We start from the raw sequence: 23,667 nt of genomic DNA, 5'->3' as shown, positions 1-23,667 counted from the left end.
TATGAAGAATGGTGTAGTTTAAAAAAGAAAATCTGCAGTGTTAAGAGTTAAAGTCCATAATGTGATGACCCTTCTGTTTTCTGGATGAAATTACAGTCTTTGATAAAGCTATTACTTTTAGTACATATTGGCAGATTGTTTTCCTATTAAACAGAATGTAAAGTGTCTTCTTTATAATGTTTGGAGAGACTAACAAATCTACAAAAACATGTTATTATGGTAGAAGATGTGTATTTTATATTGCATAATTGTTGATCATGACAATGTATCTTTAATACCTGGGTTGTTGTACCACCAGTTTAAAGTAACATTTAAAACATTGCCTGGAGAGACAAAAAATGTGCTTGATTAAAGCCATGTCACCAACTGACCTGTGATCAAAAGCCACAACTATAGTTATTAAGTGAGTTGTAGCTGTTTTTAGTATCTATAAAAATCTCATTCTGGTAGCCTAGTTTTCAAACATTATTTATTTTGGTAGCTTCTCAAGTTATGATTTACACACACATTAATAAAGATGAGAAATTAACATGGAAAATAAGCCTCCTTTTCTTATCTAACTTTTGGCAAATCACAGGCTAGCTTCTTTGTTGAAAGTCTGATCCTTAAATACCATTTATTTGTAATCCCTTCTTTGTCAAAAACAGTCTAATAGTTACTGCAATTAGACATATACCTGCCATACCACATACCTGGTCCACCTCTTGATATTGGTCACCCAAGAGAAGTAGAAGCCTTTGTCCATGTAAATATCAGTGCATCATTGCTCGTTGCACCTTTTATTTATCATAGCCACAAAATGAAAATAGTCCTCTGCTATCCATCTATAGAAGAATGGGTGAACAAAACAGGATGTGTCCATGTGATGGGAAACTAGTCAACAATACAAAGGAATAAATCACTGATAACCTCCATCTAAATAAATGAACACTTTTGCTGAGGCTGGCTTTGAACTCACTATCCTCCTGCCTCAGCCTCCCGAGCTATTGGGATTCCAGGTGTGTGCCACTGCGCTCAGTGGAATGTCTGCTTTTATGTGCTTCTCATGAGCTTTTTGGAATGGCTGCCAGCTTGAGCAGTGCACTTCTCCCAGAGTGCATGGTGATGATCTAGGTTCTCACTGTTACCTGGGAAATGCTACTTTTGTTTTGCAGTAGAAATACAAAAGAAAACCTGAGCTCAGTTTCTCATGGTCATAGTTGAATTTGATGGAGTAATCTAGTTGCTTCCCACATGAGATTCTCTTTTCTTTCATCAGAAGAGAGTGTCATGGAAAATAACAGGAGAGCAATTTTACCTTTGTGTGGTCCTCAGGGTCTAAGATTGTGTGTCTGGCACATGGGAAGTGAATGGATTATTACAGTATTGTGCTGTGCGTGGATAGTTTAGGACCAGGAAACAAGCATTGCCTTCTCAGCCTTGTGTGTGGAGTGGGGGACTGCAATCAGTGCTTCTTTGGGTACCAAGTCTCAAGCACATCGTTTAGCTTTTTTGTTTATGAACTGCCATGGCACCACAGCATATGGCCATTATGGACAGACAGGGATTGGGGGACATGGTCAGAAGGAGGTGATAAGGGCCCGAAGCCATTTGGGTTAATGAGGGATTGGGAGAGATCTGTAGGGAAACCATAATGATAAGGAGGATGTAGACTCTTCAAGGAGGATGGAATGAAAGAAGTCTGGGTGTTTGAGTTTGAAAAGAGGTCATCCATGGCAGACTATGACAGGGATCTGGTGGAGGGAGAAAAAAGGATTGAGTCACTTAGAAAATTCTGGTCCCTGGTGGCTGTGGCCAGGGCCAGGACAGGACTTATTGCTCCTATAGCTTATAGCTTCATGAAGCTTCATGTTAGCTAATAGGCTCTTGGTACAAGCCTTCTATCAGCTAATACTGTGTATGTAAAAATGTTGCACAGCAGAAGTTAGTCTCTTGAGTTCCCATTTCCACAATAGATTTATGAGAGTTAGGAGAAAGGGGTGATCAGATGAGCAATCAGAAAAAACTGTCTTTGGCCATTCTGCCGGTGCTACGGTGTGTGTGTGTGTGTAGTCATACCTGAGTGGGCTGAGCTGCATTGACCATGGGGAGTGAGGATGCCCGCATTAGCCAGAGAATGAACCAGGTTCATTAGGAACATAACTGCTTTCCCAGAATCCAGAGCTCAGATAGTGAAGAGGGACATTAGCAAGGTCCCTGAGCCCTGGGTGCAGGCAGCTGTTCTCAAGGAGGATCCCAGGAGCAGACAGAAGGCTGCCAGCCCTTTCCTTTGGGTTCTGGCCATGTTGCCATGCTTGCCTGGCTGGCTGAGAGGACTTTCTAGCCATTTCACTCAGTGATGGAGGTGGCTGTCCTGGTCTGCACTGGGGCCATATTCATTAAGTGATTCTGCCATCACCAGGGTCCCTGAAGGGCCTGGTGCAAGATCTAATCTCATCCTGCAGTGAAGACAAATAAGAACAAGTTAGGGCATAAGTTTGTTTGAATAAGTTGAGATCAAAGGGGAATTTTAAAATTGTAAGCTGGGATTGTTTAATGTAGTACAGTGATATATCCCTGTTATAAAAGGATCAAATTTTCACTGAAGCATTTTTGTTTTCTCAAAAAACTGAAAAAGTGGGGCTAGGGTTGTGGCTCAGTGGTAGAGTGCTTGTCTCACATGTGTGAGGCACTGGGTTCAATTCTCAGTACCACATATAAATAAATGAATAAAATAAAGGTCCATCAACACTAAAAAATATTTTTAAAAAACTGAAAAAGTGCTTTGTGTTGCTAAATGTTCACGGTGAATAGTTAAGGGAATATATACTAAAATATAAATTGCTTCATGTTGGTTGGCTGTATGTTTTTATAACCCATTTAAGTACAATCGAATAACACAAAGTGAATTATTCACTTTGAAATAATTGATTCAGTTGTATATTATGGTTTACCGCACTTTTCTGCACATAAGATCTACTTCACTAAAATATTATTGCTGTATATTAGTGTATATACACAACACCGGAATGCTTTCTGACAACATGGTATAATTTAATTTTGTCATTAGAAAAACACATGCAACCTCTGCAAAGAGTATAAATGTTTATGATGGTGAATAAAATGTTTCAGTTTAAACAAATATAAAATATTTTATAAGCCCTACATTTTTTTTATGTTAAGTGCCAGAATACAAACAGTTAAAAGTTTCACTTCTATCCTTTTGATTGATATTCTAAGCATTGATGGAAGCAGGAAGATTACAAGTTTGAGGCCAGCCTGGGTCACTTAGCGGGACCCTGTCTCAAAATAATGAAAGTTAAAAACAAAACAAAACAAAAAAAAAAAAACTAATTTTGGGGCTGGGGATATAGCTCAGTTGGTAGAGTGCTTGCCTTGCATGCACAAGGCCATGAGCTCAATCCCCAGCACCACAAAAAAACAAAAACTTAGTTTAAGAAAGGTGAGCTTCACATTACTCCTTAGGAGCTAATTTAGATACATAGAATGGGAGCTTCATGTAAGACCACTGGACTAATACCTATTCCATTCTTCTGGAGTAAAGAATGTGCTCTAATACCATAAAAATTTGGGAAGACATGGAGCCAAAGGGACAGGGATTGGAACTGACTCAAGAATCATGAGAGATTTAAGGGTGGTAGAAGGCGAAGGGTCTTGAGAGTTGATGTGGCTGCCATGGTTGGAACTGAAGGGGCGCAGGAAGGCAGTTTGATCAGAGCAAGGCTCTGCTGTTTTGTAAGTTGCCTCCTCTGGCGTGCCCTTCACTGAGTGGTCTCATGCCTTGCAGAGAGGCTTGTCTTGGAGAATGTGTGGCATGGTGCCCGAAACACTGGGCACAGTGCAGTGCACACAGTGGGATGTAGGGAGAGTGCTGGATGAAGAGCGCCTGCCTCTGCTTCTTTCCTTTTCTGTGAAACGGGGATTTTATAGCACCTACCTCTGGAGTCCAGTGGCTTATAGGGCATTGCTACAGAAGAAGGTGTGTGGCCAGCTGCCACTCCAAGGTATCACCTTTTTGTATTCATCTCACATACTTGATTCTGTCAGATCATGTGTCACTTTTTCCTGTAGGCCATTCTAATCCTTATTGAAGCACTTGTATTTTAGAAACTGTTATGTATTTCATTTTCTCAAAAGCAGATGACAGGGGCTGAGGCTGTGGCTCAGTGGTAGAGCGCTCGCCTAACACATGCAAGACACTGGGTTCGATCCTCAGCACCATATAAAAATAAATAAAAATAAAGGTATTGTGTCCAACTACAACTAAAAAAAAAAAAAATTGAAAAAAAAAAGCAGATGACAGTAAGTTGATGCCCTTGGGTATCATCCATACAATTGCAGTTATATATCCTTAAATATTTTGACAGCCCCATCTGTTCAAATACATTTATAAAACCCCTAGTCCATACTAAATAATTTACTTATAAAACATTTTTTTTTTTTTACAGGTGTGTGTGTGGGGGGGAGGTGCTGGGGATTGAATCCAGGGCCTTGTGCATGTGAGGCAAGCACTCTACCAACTGAGCTATATCCCCAGCCCCAAAACACATTTTCCTAATGTTTATCCCCGTATTATTATAGTGTCTGGTTTTTATGCATTAGGAAAGCTGTTATTTCGGGAAAAAAAATTCAAACCTGTTATTCATAGTTAATAAAAATAGTCAACAATTAGGAAAAAGTCTTAGGAGAAAATAATTTGCATCCTCTTAACTTCTATCTAAAATCTGGATTTGTGTGAATTCTGGCACTACAGAAAAATGATTTTGCAGGTGAACATAGATATCAATGAATACCTTTCATTCTTGGCAGGTTGGAAATCCACGTGTTGAACTTACCCTCTCAGAGCTCCAAGATATGGCAGCTAGGCAACAGCAGCAAATTGAAAATCAGCAGCAAATGTTGGTTGCCAAGGTAAGTTACAAATACAGAGTTAAGGAAGCATTATTCAAAATGTGTGTGTCTCAACAGTCTTTCAGATTAGAATTCATCTACTTGGCACGGGTCACACTTGCCAGATGGGGCCCCCCCAGGCAAGTGTTAATACAGTGTCTTTTTCTCTGTGTGATCCCTTCTGTGTTAATGGATGCTCCTTAGCATCGTGATGGTGGGGAGGCATCCCAGCAAGAGTCCCTGACCCTTTCCATGCAGGCACTGTAAACAGGAGATAGTTGGCCCTTTTCAAATGAAGGACAGAATTTGGAAAGGATGCTTTCTGCTGTTACCTCTGCTTTCCTCTGGCATATTTTCTGCCAGGGGTTGGTGTTGGTATTGTAGAGGAGCCCCACAGTCTGTGCTGGAAGGTCTGGCTGGGCCCTGGAGGTAGACAGCTGGTGAAAGGCTGCCTGGTTTGCTGCTCTGTGCTGGACCTATCTGGTTGATGGCATGCGGACTTAGTCTACTCACTGGGTTCTGCAGTTGTGATTGGGATTCTGTAAAGCTGGATTTGGAATTTTTCTAAATCATATTTTAGTCATACTTGATAGACTAAAAAAATCAGACCTGTTGCCCATGCCTCCTGGAACTGACTCATGTTGTAAATGGCCTAAAAATGCTCTGAAACTGCTCTAAGGAGAACCTTTAAACCTTACCAGCTAAGTTCTTATTGACTTCTTCTGTAGAGAGATTTACTTGTTGCAGGGTGACCAGCACCCTACCAGGATAGGTTCCTGCTCAGGAGGTGTGAGCTGCCCAGGAAACAAAACGTCTGAAATAATTAGTAAGAAATAGAGACAGAGCCAGAAATTGGTTATAAAAAGGGGAGCATCTGATAGGTCTTCCAGTCCTGGTTGGAGCTGGAACTGAACAACTGAAAAAGGGCTCAGATTCTTTATTTAAGGGGGAGTACATCAAAGGCAGGAACAAGGGTTCAGCCGGAGGAGTCTTGGTTGGTGCTTGCTTCTTGGTGTGGCAGGGGTCTTGCAGTAAACAGGTTGATTGGCATTTTAGCAAGCCAGACCCATCTCCAACAGGCAGTGTGGCTCCAGTGGGTCTCCTCCTCTCTGGTGCTGTGCTGAACTTGAGATGGAGCTGGGTAGGAAGCCACATGAACCAGGCATTCTTAAACCACTGGGGTTGCTGCTGGGAGTTCCTGATACCACCAGGCTTTCCTGCCTAATGGCTTCAACAGCACTTTAGTTCACATAAAATTCACAGATGGCCCCCAGGAAATGACCAATTCATTTTTTTCATGCATTGGATATACAGTTCATTGTATCTATCTACTTTTATGTAAATAACAATTTGTTGGATTTGTTTAAAACATTGTCTCATAAATTTTATTGGATTTATAAGAATAAAAACAATTAAAATTAGAAATTATTTCACCCTCTTGATAATTTCTAAGATGAAATATACATAGTATTATGTAATTATAAATTTTCTAATTCTTCATATTTCCTTTCAATATATTGATCCAAGAATATTGCTATTAAAAAACAGCAAAAAGAACAATAAATAGGCTAGGTGAGGTGACACATACCTGGAATTCTGGCTACTAGAGAGGCTGAAGCGGGAAGTTTGAGGACAGCCTGGGTCACTTAGCAGGACTCTGTCTCAAAATTTAAAAAATAATGGAAAGGATTGGGGTTGAGTATAGCTTAGTGATAGAGTGCCCCAATTTCCAGTACTGGGTAAAACAAAATCAACTTTATAGCCAGATGTATTATCACGTGCCTAAAATCCCAGCTACTCAGGAGGTTGAAGTAAGAGGATCACAAGTTCCAGGCCAGCCTGGGCAACTTAACAAGACCTTGTCTCAAAGTTAAAAAAAATAATAATAAATAAAAAGGGCTGGATATATACCTCAGTGGCAGAGTACTTGCCTTGCATGTGTGATACCTTGGGTTCAACCCCAGCACCACAAGAAGTAATAATAATACATAAAATAAGGGCTGGGGTGTAGCTCAGTGATAGATAGCTTGGCTAGCACATGCGAGACCCTGGGTTAAATCCCGAGTACCACACCAAAAAAAAAAAATGTATAGATATATTTATTCAGTGATGCAGACCACAGTGAATTCCAGATCTTAAATACTCTAACCCTAACGTCTTTCCTTTCCTTCAGAAAGTGGTATGTAATGCCTGCAAAATCTTACCTAAGCCTCTCTTTGTTTGCGTATATTTCATGCATACATGTGGGCATGAATATTTAATTTTGACTGTTATCCTTAAGGTATGTTTTCACATTAATAAGGGAAAAACTACTGAAAAGCATTACATATATTTTTTTATTTTAGAAGTATCCTTTTTAAAAATGTTTTATCATTAATACTTAAAAAAGCAAACACTTCCTTGATTGTTCAGTGTCCCTGGAAATTGGAGGCTCATCTCCTGACTGATGGCCTTTTCTGTTTTCATGTAAAATCTCTGCTGGCTACGCTCATTTCCTTTGGGAAGTTAAGGAGTGGTTGAAGTGTTGTAGCAGCAGAAAGCCTATACTCTGGTGGAAACAAGTTTGACAGAGACTTGACAGCTGTGGTGGGATGCAGAGGAGATTTGGCATTGGGCACATGCTCTCTGCAGTGAGCCTATCTGCACCTTCCATAGTGGCGCTGCTATCGACCAAGTGATGCAGAGCAGTGCACTTAGTCAGATCCTCTTGAAAATTCCTAGATTCATCTCACATTAATACCCAATAATTTCAGGCTTTTGTGAACTACTTTGTACAAGATTCCTCTAGTGCTGGGTTTGGTGGCACCCATTTGTAATCCCAATGGCTCGGAAGGCTGAGGCAGGAAGATTGTGAGTTCAAAGCCAGCTTCAGCAATTTATCTACTCTGCGAAGACCCATTCTAACAAAATACAAAAGGGGGCCTGGGGATGTGGCTCAGTGGTTAAGTGCACCTTAAAGAATTTTTTTAAAGAAATTTTTTTAAAGATTTTTTTTAAAGAATTTTTTAAAAATTCTTTTAGTGTTTCTTAAATATTTGTTAAAGTAGGTATGGAATACACTCAGTTAAAAAGTATATACATGTAATTGTAAGTTTTAATTTGCAAAGTTAAGATTTTTTCCCTTCTTTGTCAGGAACAACGTTTACATTTTCTAAAGCAACAGGAACGCCGCCAGCAGCAGTCTATTTCTGAAAACGAAAAGCTTCAGAAACTGAAAGAACGAGTTGAAGCCCAGGAAAACAAGCTGAAGAAAATTCGTGCCATGAGAGGACAAGTTGATTATAGCAAAATCATGAACGGCAATCTGTGTAGGTTCCCGTGGCCCACTGTGTCCATACGCTCCAGGCCTAGATAAGTCAGAGGCTGGTTGCTGATGGTTCAGGCATGAATTCATGTGGAATTTTGCTATACCAAGTGCACTAAAGCTTTACTGTTTTCTACACCTAAGAAAACTGGGTTGATTAGGTTAAGTGATTTTTTTTTTTTTTTTAACTATGCATTCCCCCAGCCCACAAAGAAGTTCATATAAAACTAGTGAAATCCAAATTAGGTTGTATTTGAATTCATAATGTAGTGTTAACATCAGTTTTCTGGATTTGGTTTTTTAAATATAATTTTAATTATACATATTTTGGGGATACAGTGAGATAATTTGATACAGGTATACATTGTGTATTGATCAAATCAAGGTAATTTCTTCTTTTAAAATTTTTATTAACAGTAGCAATTGTGCATATTCATGGGAACGGTCTATTTTAGTCCAACCCTGATGATGCAGTCACCTCTTGTACACTGGTGACTGGAGTCCTTTGGTTAGCCAGGGCTGCTCCAGGACTCACTCATTATGAGCATCTGTTGTCATGAAATGGCTGAAATTTTAAGCTTCACCATGTGGTTGCTGTTTTTTGTTTCTGTGTGGGTTCTGTGGTTTTTTCAGTGATTGCATACATTAGGTTACAGTGATTAGCAAGACCTTCACCAGGCCTTTGTTCTGTTGGTACCTGAGACTCCTGAGTAGTGTGGCCAAGCTAGCTTCTGAATCAGTTGCCTTCAGGAACATTCAGTAGTTACAGAGAAAACGGTTTGCTCTGTAAGTCATGTCATGTCACGTGTTCCAAAGACTTGCTGATGTGTGTTTTAGATGACGCAACACTTAATCCATGGTCTGGCACTAAATAATACCAGAGTTGAGTGCAGCATATAGATATTAAAAAGACAGGATGTCAGTTAAATGAGTTTTTTTCTTTTTTGGTGGGCAATTATAGCTGCTGAAATAGAAAGGTTCAGCGCCATGTTCCAGGAAAAGAAGCAGGAAGTACAGACTGCAATTTTAAGAGTTGATCAGCTTAGTCAGCAATTGGAAGATTTAAAGAAAGGAAAACTGAATGGGTTCCAGTCTCATAACGGCAAGCTGACAGGACCAGCAGCGGTGGAATTGAAGAGACTTTACCAAGAACTGCAGGTGATACACCTGGGTCTGGGGAATATTTATATAAAACTTTCTCCTCTTTCTGGCTTTCTCCGGAGTAGAGGATGGATATAACTTCAGCAAGGCCCTAAGCAACTTAGTGAGGTCCTGAATCAAAATCAAAATAAAAAGGGCTGAGGATGTAGTGCAGCAGTAGAGCACACCTGGGTTCAACTCCCAGAAACTGCCCCCCCCCCAAAAAAAAGTAAAAAGCAGGTGTGGTATAAATATATATATTTGGTTTCCAAAGAACTTCTTTAATAAGACATGTAGAGGACTCTAGAAACTTGCATTTTTAACAAGACTTTGATTAAAAGTAGGGTTTAGGGAAGAAATTTTAACCTTCATTTTGTGTCAGATTATATAATACAATAAAATTAAATTAAAAGTCATATACTTAAACAAAATCTTTTTGTACAAAGTAATAATAGATACCTAAATATAATCTGGTTTGTAAAATGAGGTAAAATGGAATCATGAGTGTATGGTTGTAGTCATAAGACACAAGTATTAAACCAAAAATCACACAGCAGTAAGGAACATTCACGGGTTAAATTCAACCACAAATGAATCCAAGTACCACTCCTCTAATTCCCACATTCCATCACATCAAAACCTACCAGGCTTTTGGTTCTGTCCTTGTCCACAGGCTCTGCATCTCATTGGATCCCTGAATTCTGCTCATTCGCTGTGTGACATACATACTTTGTGTGATATACATCTCCGTAGACATATATCACTGGCTGTTGCTTTGGGGGTGGAGCATCCTGGGTGTCTTCTGTTAGTACCTATGCAGCACTGATAAACTTCCCCTCCAAAATAATGTTTTAAATGGCTTTATGAAGTATGATGCATCAGCGTGCAATTCAGCTGTTTAAGGTGTGTGTGTTGGCAGAGTTGTGCATCCTCAACCACTTTAGAACGTTTTAGAATGTTTTCACCACCCCAGAAAGAAGACCTGCACCCCTCAGCCATCACCTTTAACCACCTCTCCCCTGGAACCTAGCAACCACACATCTGCCCTCCATCTCTGTGTTTGGTTGTTCTGGACATTTCACCATCGTGGCCATGGGACACGCAGGCCTTTGTGCCTGGCTGCTTGTACTCTGTGTCTGCAGTGGGAGGTCACACTCTGACAGGTCTGTGGGTTGCCTTCTGATGAGCTGGATTCCCTTTGTTAGCTCCTTGTCTTTTGAGGCTCAGCTGCTGTAACAAAATACCACAGAGTTGGAAGTCCAGGATCAAGGTGCTGGCAAAGTAGATTCCTAGTGAGAGCCTACTTCTGATGGCTGCCTTTTTACTATGTCCTCACACAGTGGGGAGTGAGCTCCAGTCTCTCTTCTTTTTTTTTTTTTTTAATTCAAAACTTTTTTATTTTAACCTTCATTTTGTGCCAGATTATATAATACAATAAAAGTAAATTAAAAGTCATATACTTAAACAAAATCTTTTTGTACAAAGTAATAATAGATACCTAAATATAATCTGGTTTGTAAAATGAGGTAAAATGGAATCATGAGTGTATGGTTGTAGTCATAAGACACAAGTATTAAACCAAAAATCACACAGCAGTAAGGAACATTCACGGGTTAAATTCAACCACAAATGAATCCAAGTACCACTCCTCTAATTCCCACATTCCATCACATCAAAACCTACCAGGCTTTTGGTTCTGTCCTTGTCCACAGGCTCTGCATTTCATTGGATCCCTGAATTCTGCTCATTCTCTGTGTGACATACATACTTTGTGTGATATATATCTCCGTAGAAATATATCACTGGGGGCTGGGGATGTGGCTCAAGTGGTAGCGCGCTCGCCTGGCATGCCTGCGGCCCGGGTTCGATCCTCAGCACCACATACAAAACAAAGATGTTGTATCCGCCGATAACTAAAAAATAAATATTAAAATTCTCTCTCTCTCTCACTCTCTCTTTAAAAAAAAAAAAAAAGAAAGAAATATATCACTGGCTGCTGCACTTTTTTTGCAAGTGAACCCAGCACTTTTTTTTTTTTTACTTTGAGACAGGTTCTCACTGAGTTGCTGAGGTTCTAAGTTGCTTGGGCTTGCCTAGAACTTGGAATCCTGCCTCAGCCTCCCCAGTGATTTACAACTGATGACAGATGTACATCACTGTGCCTGGCTCTCTTCTTAGAAGGACACATAATCAACACATTGTTCGGGCTTGCCCTCTGACCTCCTCCAAACCTCATCACCACCCACAGGCCCCACCTCCAAACAGCATCACATTGAGGGCTTCAATGTATGAGGTTAGGAGGGTACCAACATTCAGTGCATAACCTCTAGATTTCTATTTCTCATAAGTTATCATTCAGGTGAATTTTCAAGCCGGAAACAAGTTTTGTGATTTTATTAGCACTTGCTAAGAAAAGTACTGTATCATTTTATGAAATGAAGGTGTTGAGAAATAAAATGACTCATGCTTGCTGTTAAGTTCTTTAACATTCTTTTATGTTTGAAGCAATTGCTAAGCATGCAGACTTTTTAGGGTTTTGGTGAGGTATGATGATGTATGATGTATGTGATTTACTCCTAAATGGAGCCCTAGGTGGTTGTCCCCAAGGCTCCAGGATGGTCTCCTAGAGTTCCTTTTGGCCCTAGTCCCTGTGTCTACTTTGAAGAGAACTTGTAGTTCCATGCATTTGGTCTCTTTTTGTTCCATAAGAACTCTGTTCTGGCGTTGCCTGTGCTGATTTACAGAACATGTAGCACATGGATGGCAGTACATTTGTCTAAACACATCCAAATTTAATTCTACTTTTTCTTTTTTCTTTCTTTTCTTTTTCTCCCTGCAGTGAGAATTTGACCTCTTCATTAATACAGGTCTTAAAAGTTGTTCTTTCTGTTTTGCAGATTCGTAACCAGCTTAATCAGGAACAGAATTCAAAACTCCAGCAGCAGAAGGAACTCTTAAATAAGCGCAACATGGAGGTGGCAATGATGGACAAGCGAATCAATGAATTGCGTGAACGTCTTTATGGCAAAAAAATCCAGGCATGTGAAAGAGAAAATGTCTGTGAGATAAACCTCAAAAAGTAGCTCATCTACAAATGCTAATCTCACTAAATGAACCATGCTCCCTCCCCTTACTTGCCACAGTTGATCAGACAAAACTGGCTATAAGCCCATGAGAGCAGAGCAGGTGCTGATAGCAAGGATGTCTTCCTAGAGTTCCCATACACATACTAAGTGATTGATGCTTTTGTGGTGTGGTGGCAGTGTCTTCTTGTCAGCCTCTGCTATACTGAAGGATGCTGTGGGGAGGCAGGCATGGATGTCAGGGCCTTCCCTGGGGGGATGGGTGTGGAAGATGGTAGAGGAAGAGGGGAGCTGCCATTCCACAGCAAAATCCATCTTTTACTTACGCATCCACCCTTCTTTCAACCCAAGCTTGAAAGTCAGTAGTTTGTGTAACTATGATTTCAGATGATAGTTTTCCTTTTTCTCTCTTACCAATAGCGCAGCCATAGGTGAGAGGATTCATGCATCTGCTGCACACTGAGTTACATGGCAGAACTTTAGTAATGGTGTGATGTTCAGGGTTTCTCAGAGAAGTAGAATCCATAGTGTGCGTGCATGTGTGTGTGACTGTGTGCGTGTGTGTAGAGAGAGGGATTTATCTCCAGGAGTTGGTCATGTGAACATGGAGTCTAGCAATTCCAAAATCTGCATGGCAGGCCTGCAGCCTGCAGGCCCAGGGGGAGTTGGTGTTGCAGCTCACGTTCAAGGCAGTCTATTGTAGCAGCCCCTTCTTCTGGGGGATCCTCAATCTTCTTTTAAGGCCTTCCACTGACTGGATGTGGTACACCTTCCCATGGAGAATCATCTACGTTACTCAGAGTGCATTGATATGAATGTTAATCTCCTCTAAAAACCGAAACTCTGATAACATCCAGACTCCTATTTAGCCAAGTCTCTGGGCACCGGGGCCAACCAAGTTAAAGCATAAAATTAACCATCAAAATGTCCTTATCTGGGCTGGGGTTGTGGTTCAGGGTAGAGTGCTCACCTAGCATGGGCAAGGTCCTGAGTTTGGTCCTCAGCACCACGTAAGAATAAGTAAATAAATAAAAGACATTGTGTCCATCTACAACTAAAAAATAAATATTTAAAAAACAAAACAACAACAAAAATGTCCCTATTCCTTTTATCTGCTGCTCCAGCGGATCTCTGAGAATCCAGTCAGTGCTTCTGCAGAGATGTGCCTCCCCCTGAAGGTCCTAAGTATTCTGAGCAGTTATGAGAGTCTTGAATCCTCTCACCATAGTGACACATGCAGACGGTTGTAGGAGGTTGTGGACCTCCACAGAAGGTGTACCTAGGGACCCTAAGGAATCGGGCCTTTTTGTTCTTGTACAGTATTTTGTAGCCAGTATCCTGTCTGTGTCCTTGCTTAGAAAGGCACAGCTGCCCTCAGAGAACCAGACTCACCATCAGGAGTCAGAGCCTCACCTGGGCACCTTGCCTCTTGTCCTAGGGCACCTCTCATTCTGAATTTATAGGCAGAGGCTCAGTCACTAGCCCAGGGCAGCACAGTAAGTGGGGATCAGGATTTGAAACAATGCTTGGAGCACAGGCTTTGACAAGTGCCTCTGCCCACCCAGGGGAGAGAACGTGTCCCCAGGACGAGGGAGGTCATTATGGTCCTTGGAAGCTATGCTGTCATCACATTGGTCCCTGCTTTTGTAGCTCTCCAGGGTGGCTATTACTGGAAAGAATGACTCCCACACTTGGGGTCCAGTGAACTGAAGAATTAGTGTTTTTTTTGTTTTTTTATTTTGCAGTATCTTAACTCTTCCATTTCCTCCTGATTTACAGTTGAACCGTGTGAATGGCACATCATCACCGCAGTCACCCCTGAGCACGTCTGGCAGGGTTGCCGCTGTGGGGCCTTACATCCAAGTTCCAAGTGCTGGAAGCTATCCTGTCCAGGGGGACCCTATAAAGCCCCAATCTCTCACTATTGCCTCAAGTGCTGCCCATGGGAGATCTAAATCTGGTGAGTGACCCAGGCCCTCTCTTGGGGGAAGTGCTGGAGTAGGGTAAGGGCCCTGAAGCCCTGCTTCCACACCAGACCCCAGGCTGTCCCCTGAGGGGCTTGGTCTTCTGGACAATGTTTGAGCAGTTAGTTGTGTGTCACTGTGATAATGATACTCCCAAAACAAAAGTGAATTATTCTTATTCATCTGAGGTCTTCATTGACATTTCAAAACAAATGGTTGAATAAAACACTGCTTTGTGTGCCCTGAGGGCTCCAAGCACAGCTGTGGCCAGGTAGAGACCACTGCCCTTTAGACAGTATTTTAGCTTGTCTTTACTTTCCCTACTCAGCTAATAGGTCTTCCTTGATCAGAAAGTCCACAAGCCGTTACTCTCATCTTGGCACGGTAGTGCTGTGTGATGAGCCCAGGCAGGCTTGTGTAGAGAGCACCATGCAGCATAGCTGGGCACCAGGTGGGTTCTGCATTGATAGTCTGTCTTTTAAACCCACCACATTAAAAATTTGGAGCTTCTAGCCAGGCACCATGGTGCACACCTATAATTCTGGCAACTCAGGAGGGTAAGGTAGGAAGAATACATGTTCAGTACCAGCCTCAGCAACTCTGTGAAACCCTGTCTCAAAATTAAAAGGGCTAGGAATGAACCACGTGATACATACCTTAATTTCAGCAGCTCAGGAGGCTGAGGCAGGAGGATCACAATTTCAGAGCCAGCCTCAGCAACTTAGGTCCAAAGCAACTTAGCGAGACCCTGTCTTTAAAATATAAAAAAAGGTCTGGAAATATAGCTCAGTGGTTAAGTGCCCCTGGGTTCAAACCCCAGTATTAGAAAAGGGTGGTGGTGGCTGGGGATGTAACTAAGCAGTAGAACACTCTTGGCTCAGTCCCCAATACAAAAATAAGAGAAAGAAGTTGGGGCTCTTTTAAAGTAGAACTTTCTTTATGACTCGGGTTGACTCGTCTTCCTCTAACACAACGTCAGGAGGTCAAGTCCTGACACACTGGGACATCTCTTCATTTATGAAAGCAGTGCTGCTGCTTGTTTGCTGTTGTGTCCTGTTTTCAGAATTGGTGACTGATATGTGCTGGTCTTTTGTTTGTGACACTTGCTCCTACCTGGCACCTAGTAGGTACAGTGATATATCTGCTGCTCCCACTGGGAGGCTCAGGGCTCCATCTGAACCAGCAAGTCCTTGGGCGCCACAGCCCCTGCTCAGATCCCTCCGAGGCCCTGATCACAGTGGTGTTCTTTGATGAGCTGTTGCTTATGGTTTGAGCCACCCTGTCTGTGGGAGGAGTGGCTGTCTGTGTCAGTGCAGGTAATGAGCACAGCCAGCTCCTTCCAGCTGAGAAAGGCTCCTGTGCCCTCCCCTCTCTGTGTTGTGCTGCCTTACCAGCTTGCTGGAAGAAGATGGCCTTACAGATCCCTGGCCTCAGTCCTTCCACTGTGGTGTAAAGCGACTGGACCCAGGAAACCTGAGTCCACCCAAGCTGGGGGCAGAACTTCACACATGGAGCTGGGATATGAAATCTCCGTGTGGGGACTCTAACCCCTTGCTGTTGGCTGTCCTGGTTCTGTGTCACACAGATGGCCACAGTAGATCCAGAGTGACCAGCGCGTGGACAGTGTCAGACCTGGACGTCAGGCTTGACTGCAGCTCCTTGGGGCACTCTGCAAGCCCACTCGTAAAGCGTATGTGGGCTGACGGGCTTAGCGGGGTGCTTTTGATCTCCTTTCACACAGACTGAATCAACAATCATTTGTTTTTCCAAACTGACAATGGGCACGACTATGGGTCAGGCTGGCTCCATGTTCATCACATCTGGACATGGAAACATCACTGTGCAAATAGGTGTCTCTTCCCAGGCAGGTGTGGAGTTAGGCCCCAGGCCCAATCAATGGCCGGGAGAGTTGAACACCAAGTTATAGGCCCTGCCACACAGGGTTTTGGTTATGGGGAGTGTTTGTTTGCTTCTTTTTCAAAAATTAATATGAGGACAGGGGATATCACTGAGTTGGTAGAGTGTGCACAAGGCCCTGGGTTCAATTCCCAGCACCACCCCCCAAAAAAATAAGTTAATATGATTTTGAGTTCATGATGAGTCTTTCAGTTTTATGTTCAGTGCAAGAATCTCCCATCACAATGAAAAGTATTACAGTAATAAGAAGCAGCATCTGGCCTTTTGTGCCTCCAGCTCTGTCCTCAGGAAAGGAGATTACTTCATAATTTCATAAAAACTTCCATTGCTGTGGGCTTTCAGAAGCCACTGAACGTCCACGTGCCCTCTGACCCTGAAAGGATAGAAATCCAGGTCCCTTGGCTGGCACCTGCCCCTTCTGCTTGTCTCACAGGGTCTCAAGTGGGCTCTGCTTTTCCCCGCCAGCACAGAATGCTCCTCTCAGAGGACACTGAGCGGATGGAGGCACATGCATGTGTGGTCTACAGGAGGCTGACAGCTTGTGCTGGCCCAGATGCTGGCTAGGGCCTGGTGGCTTGGCTGGTGCCCTCAGCCCTGTAGGAATCATTCAGCAGCACCACTGTGGGTCAGGCTGGCTCCAGAGCAGCCTGTGTGTGGCTTGCTGCACTCAGACTGTGCCAGAGCACATTTGGGAAGCTTACTCTTCATGTTTTGGCTCATTTTGGGCATGAAGACAAATGGTTGCCCTGTGCTTCTTAGTTACCCCTCCTACTTATGCTGATTTCTGCCCATCCCAAACTGCTGGTGGCTAGAGCAGTCTCCGCGTCAGAGCAGCTCAGCACCTTGCCTGTTGAAGCAAAGCAGGTGCCCACTCAGGGTACACATCTGTGATCCATAGATGCCATGACACACAGGTCATATGGTGTGTGGCCCCACATGACTAGGGAGCACCTCTGTACCCTTTTTCAGTTTGGAAAATGCTCTATAAAAACATAAATCTTTTCAGTGGCTTTCCTGGAAACTTGGGGATGATGACGGCTTTCTAATCACTGCAGCACATCAGTGGGAACTGTGCTGGCCTCTTGTGATTGCAAATTATTTTAGCAGAAAAGACTTCCTCACTAAAGGAGAAACTTGATTAATCATGCTAGTAGTACAGGTCAAACCTGTTAGGAAATCAAAAGATAAATCTTTAAGAATTAAAAAAAAGATCCCTTTTTTATTGCTGAATGCAATTGTATTTATAAACAGTGTTCAAAAGCTAAGTGCTGGTGCTTGCTTTATTCTGTAGGTTTAATGGACTTGACCTGTACTACAGTGGGTGTAGCCTGTCCTATACCAACCTTAGCGTGGTCTTTGAGTTGCTGGCCTTGCTGGCCACACTGGCCAGGAGTTACCCACAGAGGATGCCCCGGGCTTGTTCACAGGACTGTGGGGGTCTGTGCAGATCAATAGCTCCATGTGCCAGATGGTGGTTGTCCACTTGGTTAACAGAGCTCCCTCAGAATGTGAAGTCCCAGTGCTATTTTTATTTCTGGCAGGGTGTACTTTTGGGTTGGTTCAACTAATATCAAGAAAAATTTATCACTTAAATTCTGTGCTCTTTTCAAGCTAATGATGGAAGCTGGCCAACATTAAAGCAGAATTCTGGCTCTTCGATGAAGCCGGCGCAGATGGCCACTGTGGATTGGAAGGACCCAGGCGTGGAGGGGGCTCTAAAGCAGGGTGCGATCTCAAGCCAGCCTCTGCCCTTGTCTGCACTGGGAGCCACAGAGAAGATGGTAGGCCATCTGTACTAGGAGTTTAAGGACCAGCCCCTTCTGCCTTAGTCATACTCAGGATTTGAGGCAAATTAATCCACATTACCCCCGGAATCCTAGAGTCACTGCACCTTTAGGGCCTGTGCAGACAGAACACAAGTGCACATGACTTTTGCCTCAGTTTTGCAAATGATGAGCCCAACAGTGTTCCCTGTGTCATAATCACAAGCTGATTTGAAGGATTGCAGATCCTATTGTGTATTCTTTTGCAAGTATGGGTATAAATGTGCTTCACTTTTCAAAGGGTGACTTTGTTTTTCTTCTCAACACCTAAATTTAGGGTGTGGATATTGGTAAAGGACCACCTCCCATCCCTGGTGCAGGCAAGCCGCTGCCTCCAAGCTATGGAACATACCCAAGTCCTGCACCCCTGGGCCCAGGATCAGCAAGTTCCCTGGAGAGGAGGAAAGAAGGCAGCTCACCCAGACCCAGTGCAGGCCCACCCAGCCGGCCGAAGCCTGCCCCGCTGCCCCCTACAGCCAGTGTCCCACAGCCAGGCTCCTCGCAGCAGATCCAGCAGAGGATTTCTGTGCCTCCAAGTCCCACATACCCGCCAGCAGGGCCCCCTGCATTTCCAGCTGGAGATGGTAAACCCGAACTCCCACTGACGGTGGCCATTAGGCCCTTCCTGGCTGATAAAGGATCAAGGCCACAATCTCCCAGGAAAGGACCCCAGACCGTGAATTCAAGTTCCATATACTCTGTGTACCTCCAACAAGCCACACCACCTAAGAATTACCAACCAGCAGTGCACGGCACCTTAAACAAGTCAGTTAAAGCAGGTATGGTGAGTTTATCCCCTCCTTGGGGGGCTAGGAAGTTATACTCTAATTAAGAAAGTACAGATTCACATCCTGACATTGGAGCCACTTGCTGTTTAGGTTAAAGCAAAAGCTTACATTTCTTACATACATCTCTCCGTGGGTGTCGGGTGGATGAGTGGGCACTTTGCTGCTCTGACTACCTTTCTGACCACCCTCCCACACCACGTGAAAATCCAGCTTCTAGAAGGGTGAGATTCTAGGAATTTTGTTTTTCCTCCTGCTTTATGGAAACTTGTGCTAGAAGCTATCTGGTGAGCAGAGGCCAGGGGTAAGCCTTGACCAATGCCTTCTGGGCTTCCTCTCTGTGACTAAGCCAGACCTGGGAGTGGGTGAGTTGAGGAGGGTGTTACTTCTTTGGAGTCCCTCCAGCCCATGGGGGAGAAAAGCTGTGGGGATGGGTGAGGCCCTTCTAGGAAAGCAAATGAAAGAATGTAGTTCAGTGCCATACACCCTGAGCTGATAGTGCCTCTGACCCTCGCAAGAGGGTCCTTTGGGCCAGATCTGGGTTGGGCTGCCTCAGGTGTTCTCAGGCTCTGACTGCAGTGTGCAGACTCATAGTTCTTGGGTTCCCAGGTGTGCCCAGGACCTCCCAGGTGACGTACAGTGTTACCAGTGGGCAGGATTCTGGCTCCTGGGGAAGCTCCTAGGCTGCCAGGTCCCACCTTCCTGCTCCCGGAGCCAGTGTCCTCATGTTGTCTTGTCTAAGGCTCACACATGAGTGTAGCAACTTTATTCTTTCCCTTGGCTGGAAAACAAAGCAGGCTTGTTGAAGGCAGCGAGTCAGATCAGCAACCTTTTTTGCCTTTGAAAAAACCCACTTCTAGGAACCTCAATATAAAAGCCACTACACTGGAGAGAGATTCACCTTGTAGAAGGAGCCAGAGGAGGTTCTTGTAAGAGAAGATTTCCACGGGGTTTAAAATCAGAATCCTCAACAGCAGTAGGAACCCATCTCTGATGGAGTAGGTGCTTAGGGACTAGCCCCAAGACCCAGCAGCCAAGTTGAAATTGTGCCCTATCCTCTCTCTTCCAGTGTATGGCAAGCCTGTCCTACCATCCGGGTCAACATCTCCATCGCCCTTACCCTTTCTTCATGGGTCACTGGGCATAAGCACCTCACAGCCTCAGCCATCTTCAGAATGTGCTGAGAAAGAGCCAGAGCAGGAGGGCCCTGCTGCACCTGGAGAGGGAAGCTCAGTGGAGAGCCTGCCGCGGCCACTCAGCCCCACCAAGCTCACACCCATCGTGCACTCACCGCTGCGCTACCAGAGTGATGCGGACCTGGAGGCCCTGCGCAGGAAGCTGGCCAATGCACCCCGGCCCCTGAAGAAGCGCAGCTCCATCACAGAGCCAGAGGGCCCCAGTGGACCCAACATCCAAAAGCTGCTGTATCAGCGCTTCAACACCCTGGCTGGTGGCATGGAGGGCACCCCTTTCTACCAGCCCAGCCCCTCACAGGACTTTGTGGGCACCTTGGCTGACGTGGACAATGGAAACACCAACACCAATGGCAACCTGGATGAGTCTACTTCTGCCCAGCCCACAGCCCCACTCCCTGAGGAGCCTGCCCCATCCTCAGATGCCAACGATAATGAGCTACCTTCCCCTGAACCTGAGGAACTCATCCGTCCCCAAACCACCCACCAAACTGCTGAGCCCGCAGAGGATAACAACAACAATGTGGCCCCAGTCCCCTCCACAGAACAGATCCCAAGCCCTGTGGCTGAAGCCCCATCTCCGGGAGAAGAACAAGTCCCTCCAGCACCTCTTCCCCCTGCCATCCACCCACTGGCAGCCTCAGTGGTGGGTGTCCTTGTGAGACGAACGCAGGACTCCCCTCAGCACTCACCTTATTAGGGGCCAGGCGTGTCCCTGCCACCCACAATTAGGTCTGAGAGGGCTGTCAGGGTAAGGAGAGACCAAGGGGCCCAAAGGAGGGGTGCACAGTGCCCCTTGGAGGCTGCCTTTGGGACCTGGGAAATGGGCAGAAGGAGGGAAGAACCTTCTGGACAGAGGCCCCTGGGTGAGTCAAATTTGGTGGACCAGAGAGCAGCTGGGTGTCCTCTCAGGATCCAGTAGTCCTTTCACCTGCAATCTCAGTGCTACTGCTGACAGCCATGTTAGGTGTCCCTAAGGATGAGCTGCCAGCTCCCTGGGAGCTGCATCTGCCTAGCAGTTGGCTGTGATAGACCCCATTCCTTCCCACAGGGTCTTCCAAAAAAGTAGGCTAACAACTCACACCAGCCATTGCCCTCTGTGAGAATAGCCAGGAGCTCAGGCCCATGCCACTGCCCTCCTCAGGTAGCCCCTGGGCTCTCTTGGAGAGCCACTGCCTTAGGGTTTAGTTCCTGCTGTTCCTTCCTATGGGTTTAGGTCTTGGACTAGCCCTCACTTCATAGGTCAGCTGGACATTGAAAGCATGCTTCCTTTCCACAGAGCAAGCGGACCAACCTGAAGAAGCCCAACTCCGAGCGGACAGGGCATGGGCTGAGAGTACGCTTCAACCCCCTGGCACTGCTGCTAGATGCTTCTCTGGAAGGAGAGTTTGATCTGGTGCAGAGGATAATCTATGAGGTGAGCCATACCCACCCCATGGGTGCTGCAGGGGATGGAGGACTGGCTCTAATGTGTCCCATGTCCTTGTCCTAGGTGGAGGACCCCAGCAAGCCCAATGATGAAGGGATCACCCCACTACACAACGCGGTCTGTGCCGGTCACCATCATATTGTGAAGTTCCTGCTGGACTTCGGGGTCAATGTGAATGCTGCTGATAGTGACGGATGGTGAGGGCCCCCAACGGGTTAGGTTGAGGCTCACTTTCTCCTATCTTACAAAAGGAAAAAGCGCATGGTCAAGAAAATTGGGGGGGCTGGGGATGTGGCTCAAGCGGTAGCGCGCTCGCCTGGCATGCGTGGGGTGCTGGGGGCGCTGGGTTCGATCCTCAGCACCACATAAAAAAATAAAATAAAGATGTTGTGTCCACTGAAAACCAAAAATAAATATTAAAAAAAAATAATTAAAAAAAAAGAAAATTGGGAAGTATGTATGGCAAAAATACCCATCAGTTCATTCCCTGAAAGACAGCTGTTGCCAGCATTTTGTTGCATATCTTTCTCCTAATTATTCACTCTTCCTTTATTCAGACATTTTGTATGAAATACGAATTCACATGTATGAATATGTGAACAGTAAATCCAGAAAGCCCCCTTTGTTATTGGTTTAGGTGTATGTGTTCTTGTTTCCATTTGCCTTCAGGATCAGGACTCGGCTGCTGTGCAGGGCAGGGCCTGTGGTCTCACTGCGGGTATTTTGAACTTATAGCTCTCACTGTGCTGTTTATCTTTAAAAAAAAAAAAAAATTATTATAAAATACACATAAGATTTGCCATCTTAGCCGTTTGTAAAGGTCCACTCAGCATGTTAAGTGCATTGACATTTCTGTGCAGTGAGCATATTTATAAGCCATTCCTTAAACTGTTCTCTGCCTGTCCCCTTCTCAAAAACTGATATGTGGCCAGGCATGGTGGCACACTCCTATAATCCCAACAGCTTGGGAGGCTGAAACAGGAGGATCGTGAATTCAAAGCCAACCTCAACAGCAGCGAGGCGCTAAGCAATTCAATGTGACTCTGTCTCTTAATAAAATACAAAAAAAGGGCTGGGGATGGGGGTCAATGGTTAAGTGCCCCTGAGTTCAATCCCTGATACCGAAAAAAATCAAAAAATAAAATTGATATATGGTCCACAATCCATCAGTGGAGGTCAGATCTTTAAAAACACATGGAGAAACTTGCCCAGTACGAAGGCATGGCACCTTTGTAAGGATTCCTTTGAGGGTCGCATCACACAGGAGCCAGGTAGCCCTGGACAGCACCAGACCCACACCCTCGCCCCTCTGGTTCTAGGACACCACTACACTGCGCAGCCTCTTGCAACAGCGTGCACCTCTGCAAGCAGCTGGTGGAGAGTGGAGCTGCCATCTTTGCCTCAACCATCAGTGACATCGAGACTGCTGCAGACAAGTGTGAGGAGATGGAGGAAGGCTACATCCAGTGTTCCCAGTTTCTGTATGGTATGTAGGGTGTCTGGTGCATCTTGGCTTCTTCACCCGGGCAGGGCAGCATCGTGTGCAGAGGTGCTGCCACAGTAATCCCAATGGCCAGAGAGTGTGCTTGAGTGCTCCTGGTCTTTGAAACTGGGTACGCTGCCCACTCACTCCTGCAAACACATTTGAATATCCACATTGTCAGAGGGATTCTGTGCTGTTGCTAAAAAGTAAAAGTGACCTCACTGTGCTTTGCACAGAGGTTTCCCTTGGGGCACAGGGGCTGGGTGTGTGGATGGCTGGGCAGCACTCATCTGTTCACTGGCTGCTGTGACACACCAGCACTTGCAGTGGGGCCACTCCATCCCTGTGCTGGCCTGGGGTTGGCCACTTATCCCCTGAACCATTTGATGGGTGAAGCTCTTCCCCTGATCAAGCTGTTGTAGCCAGTGGGGTCAGGTTTCCCCAGAGCTTGGATGTTTTCTCTGTTCCAAGGGTTAGGCAGTCACAGGCATTCATTCTATATATGCCAAGCCCTGTGGTAGGCCCTGGGAGAGTGACATAGAGCCGGCCGACAGGTTCCTACAGTGTTGTGGGACTCAGCAAGCACAGAGGCTGCCATCACAGCAGCACTTACTGAGGGAAGATGGCTCCCCAGTGTGACTCTGCTGCCTCTAGAA

General features: G+C 44.8%; 1 protein-coding gene across 3 annotated transcripts in view; it reads left to right on the top strand.

The window, feature by feature from the left end:
- The window catches only part of Ppp1r13b (protein phosphatase 1 regulatory subunit 13B), a 68,143-nt gene that overhangs the window by 41,499 nt on the left and 2,977 nt on the right, over positions 1-23,667 (top strand). For 2 of the 3 annotated variants that reach the window (XM_048799392.1, XM_015496127.2), the window contains 12 exons: positions 4,810-4,911; positions 8,024-8,198; positions 9,156-9,352; positions 12,232-12,372; positions 14,197-14,377; positions 15,967-16,071; positions 17,910-18,079; positions 18,399-18,900; positions 19,976-20,745; positions 21,379-21,516; positions 21,592-21,725; positions 22,848-23,014. In XM_048799392.1, the coding sequence (XP_048655349.1) occupies positions 4,810-4,911; positions 8,024-8,198; positions 9,156-9,352; positions 12,232-12,372; positions 14,197-14,377; positions 15,967-16,071; positions 17,910-18,079; positions 18,399-18,900; positions 19,976-20,745; positions 21,379-21,516; positions 21,592-21,725; positions 22,848-23,014 (2,782 nt within the window). The remainder of the gene's footprint in view (positions 1-4,809; positions 4,912-8,023; positions 8,199-9,155; positions 9,353-12,231; positions 12,373-14,196; positions 14,378-15,966; positions 16,072-17,909; positions 18,080-18,398; positions 18,901-19,975; positions 20,746-21,378; positions 21,517-21,591; positions 21,726-22,847; positions 23,015-23,667) is intronic. The other variant, XM_015496133.2, reaches the window with a different exon arrangement.

The sequence above is a fragment of the Marmota marmota genome, unplaced genomic scaffold, assembly GCF_001458135.2.
Source record: "Marmota marmota marmota unplaced genomic scaffold, marMar, whole genome shotgun sequence".
Lineage (NCBI taxonomy): Eukaryota > Metazoa > Chordata > Mammalia > Rodentia > Sciuridae > Marmota > Marmota marmota.
Note: the sequence above shows the minus strand (reverse complement) of the source record. Positions and strands in the feature narration are given on the sequence as shown.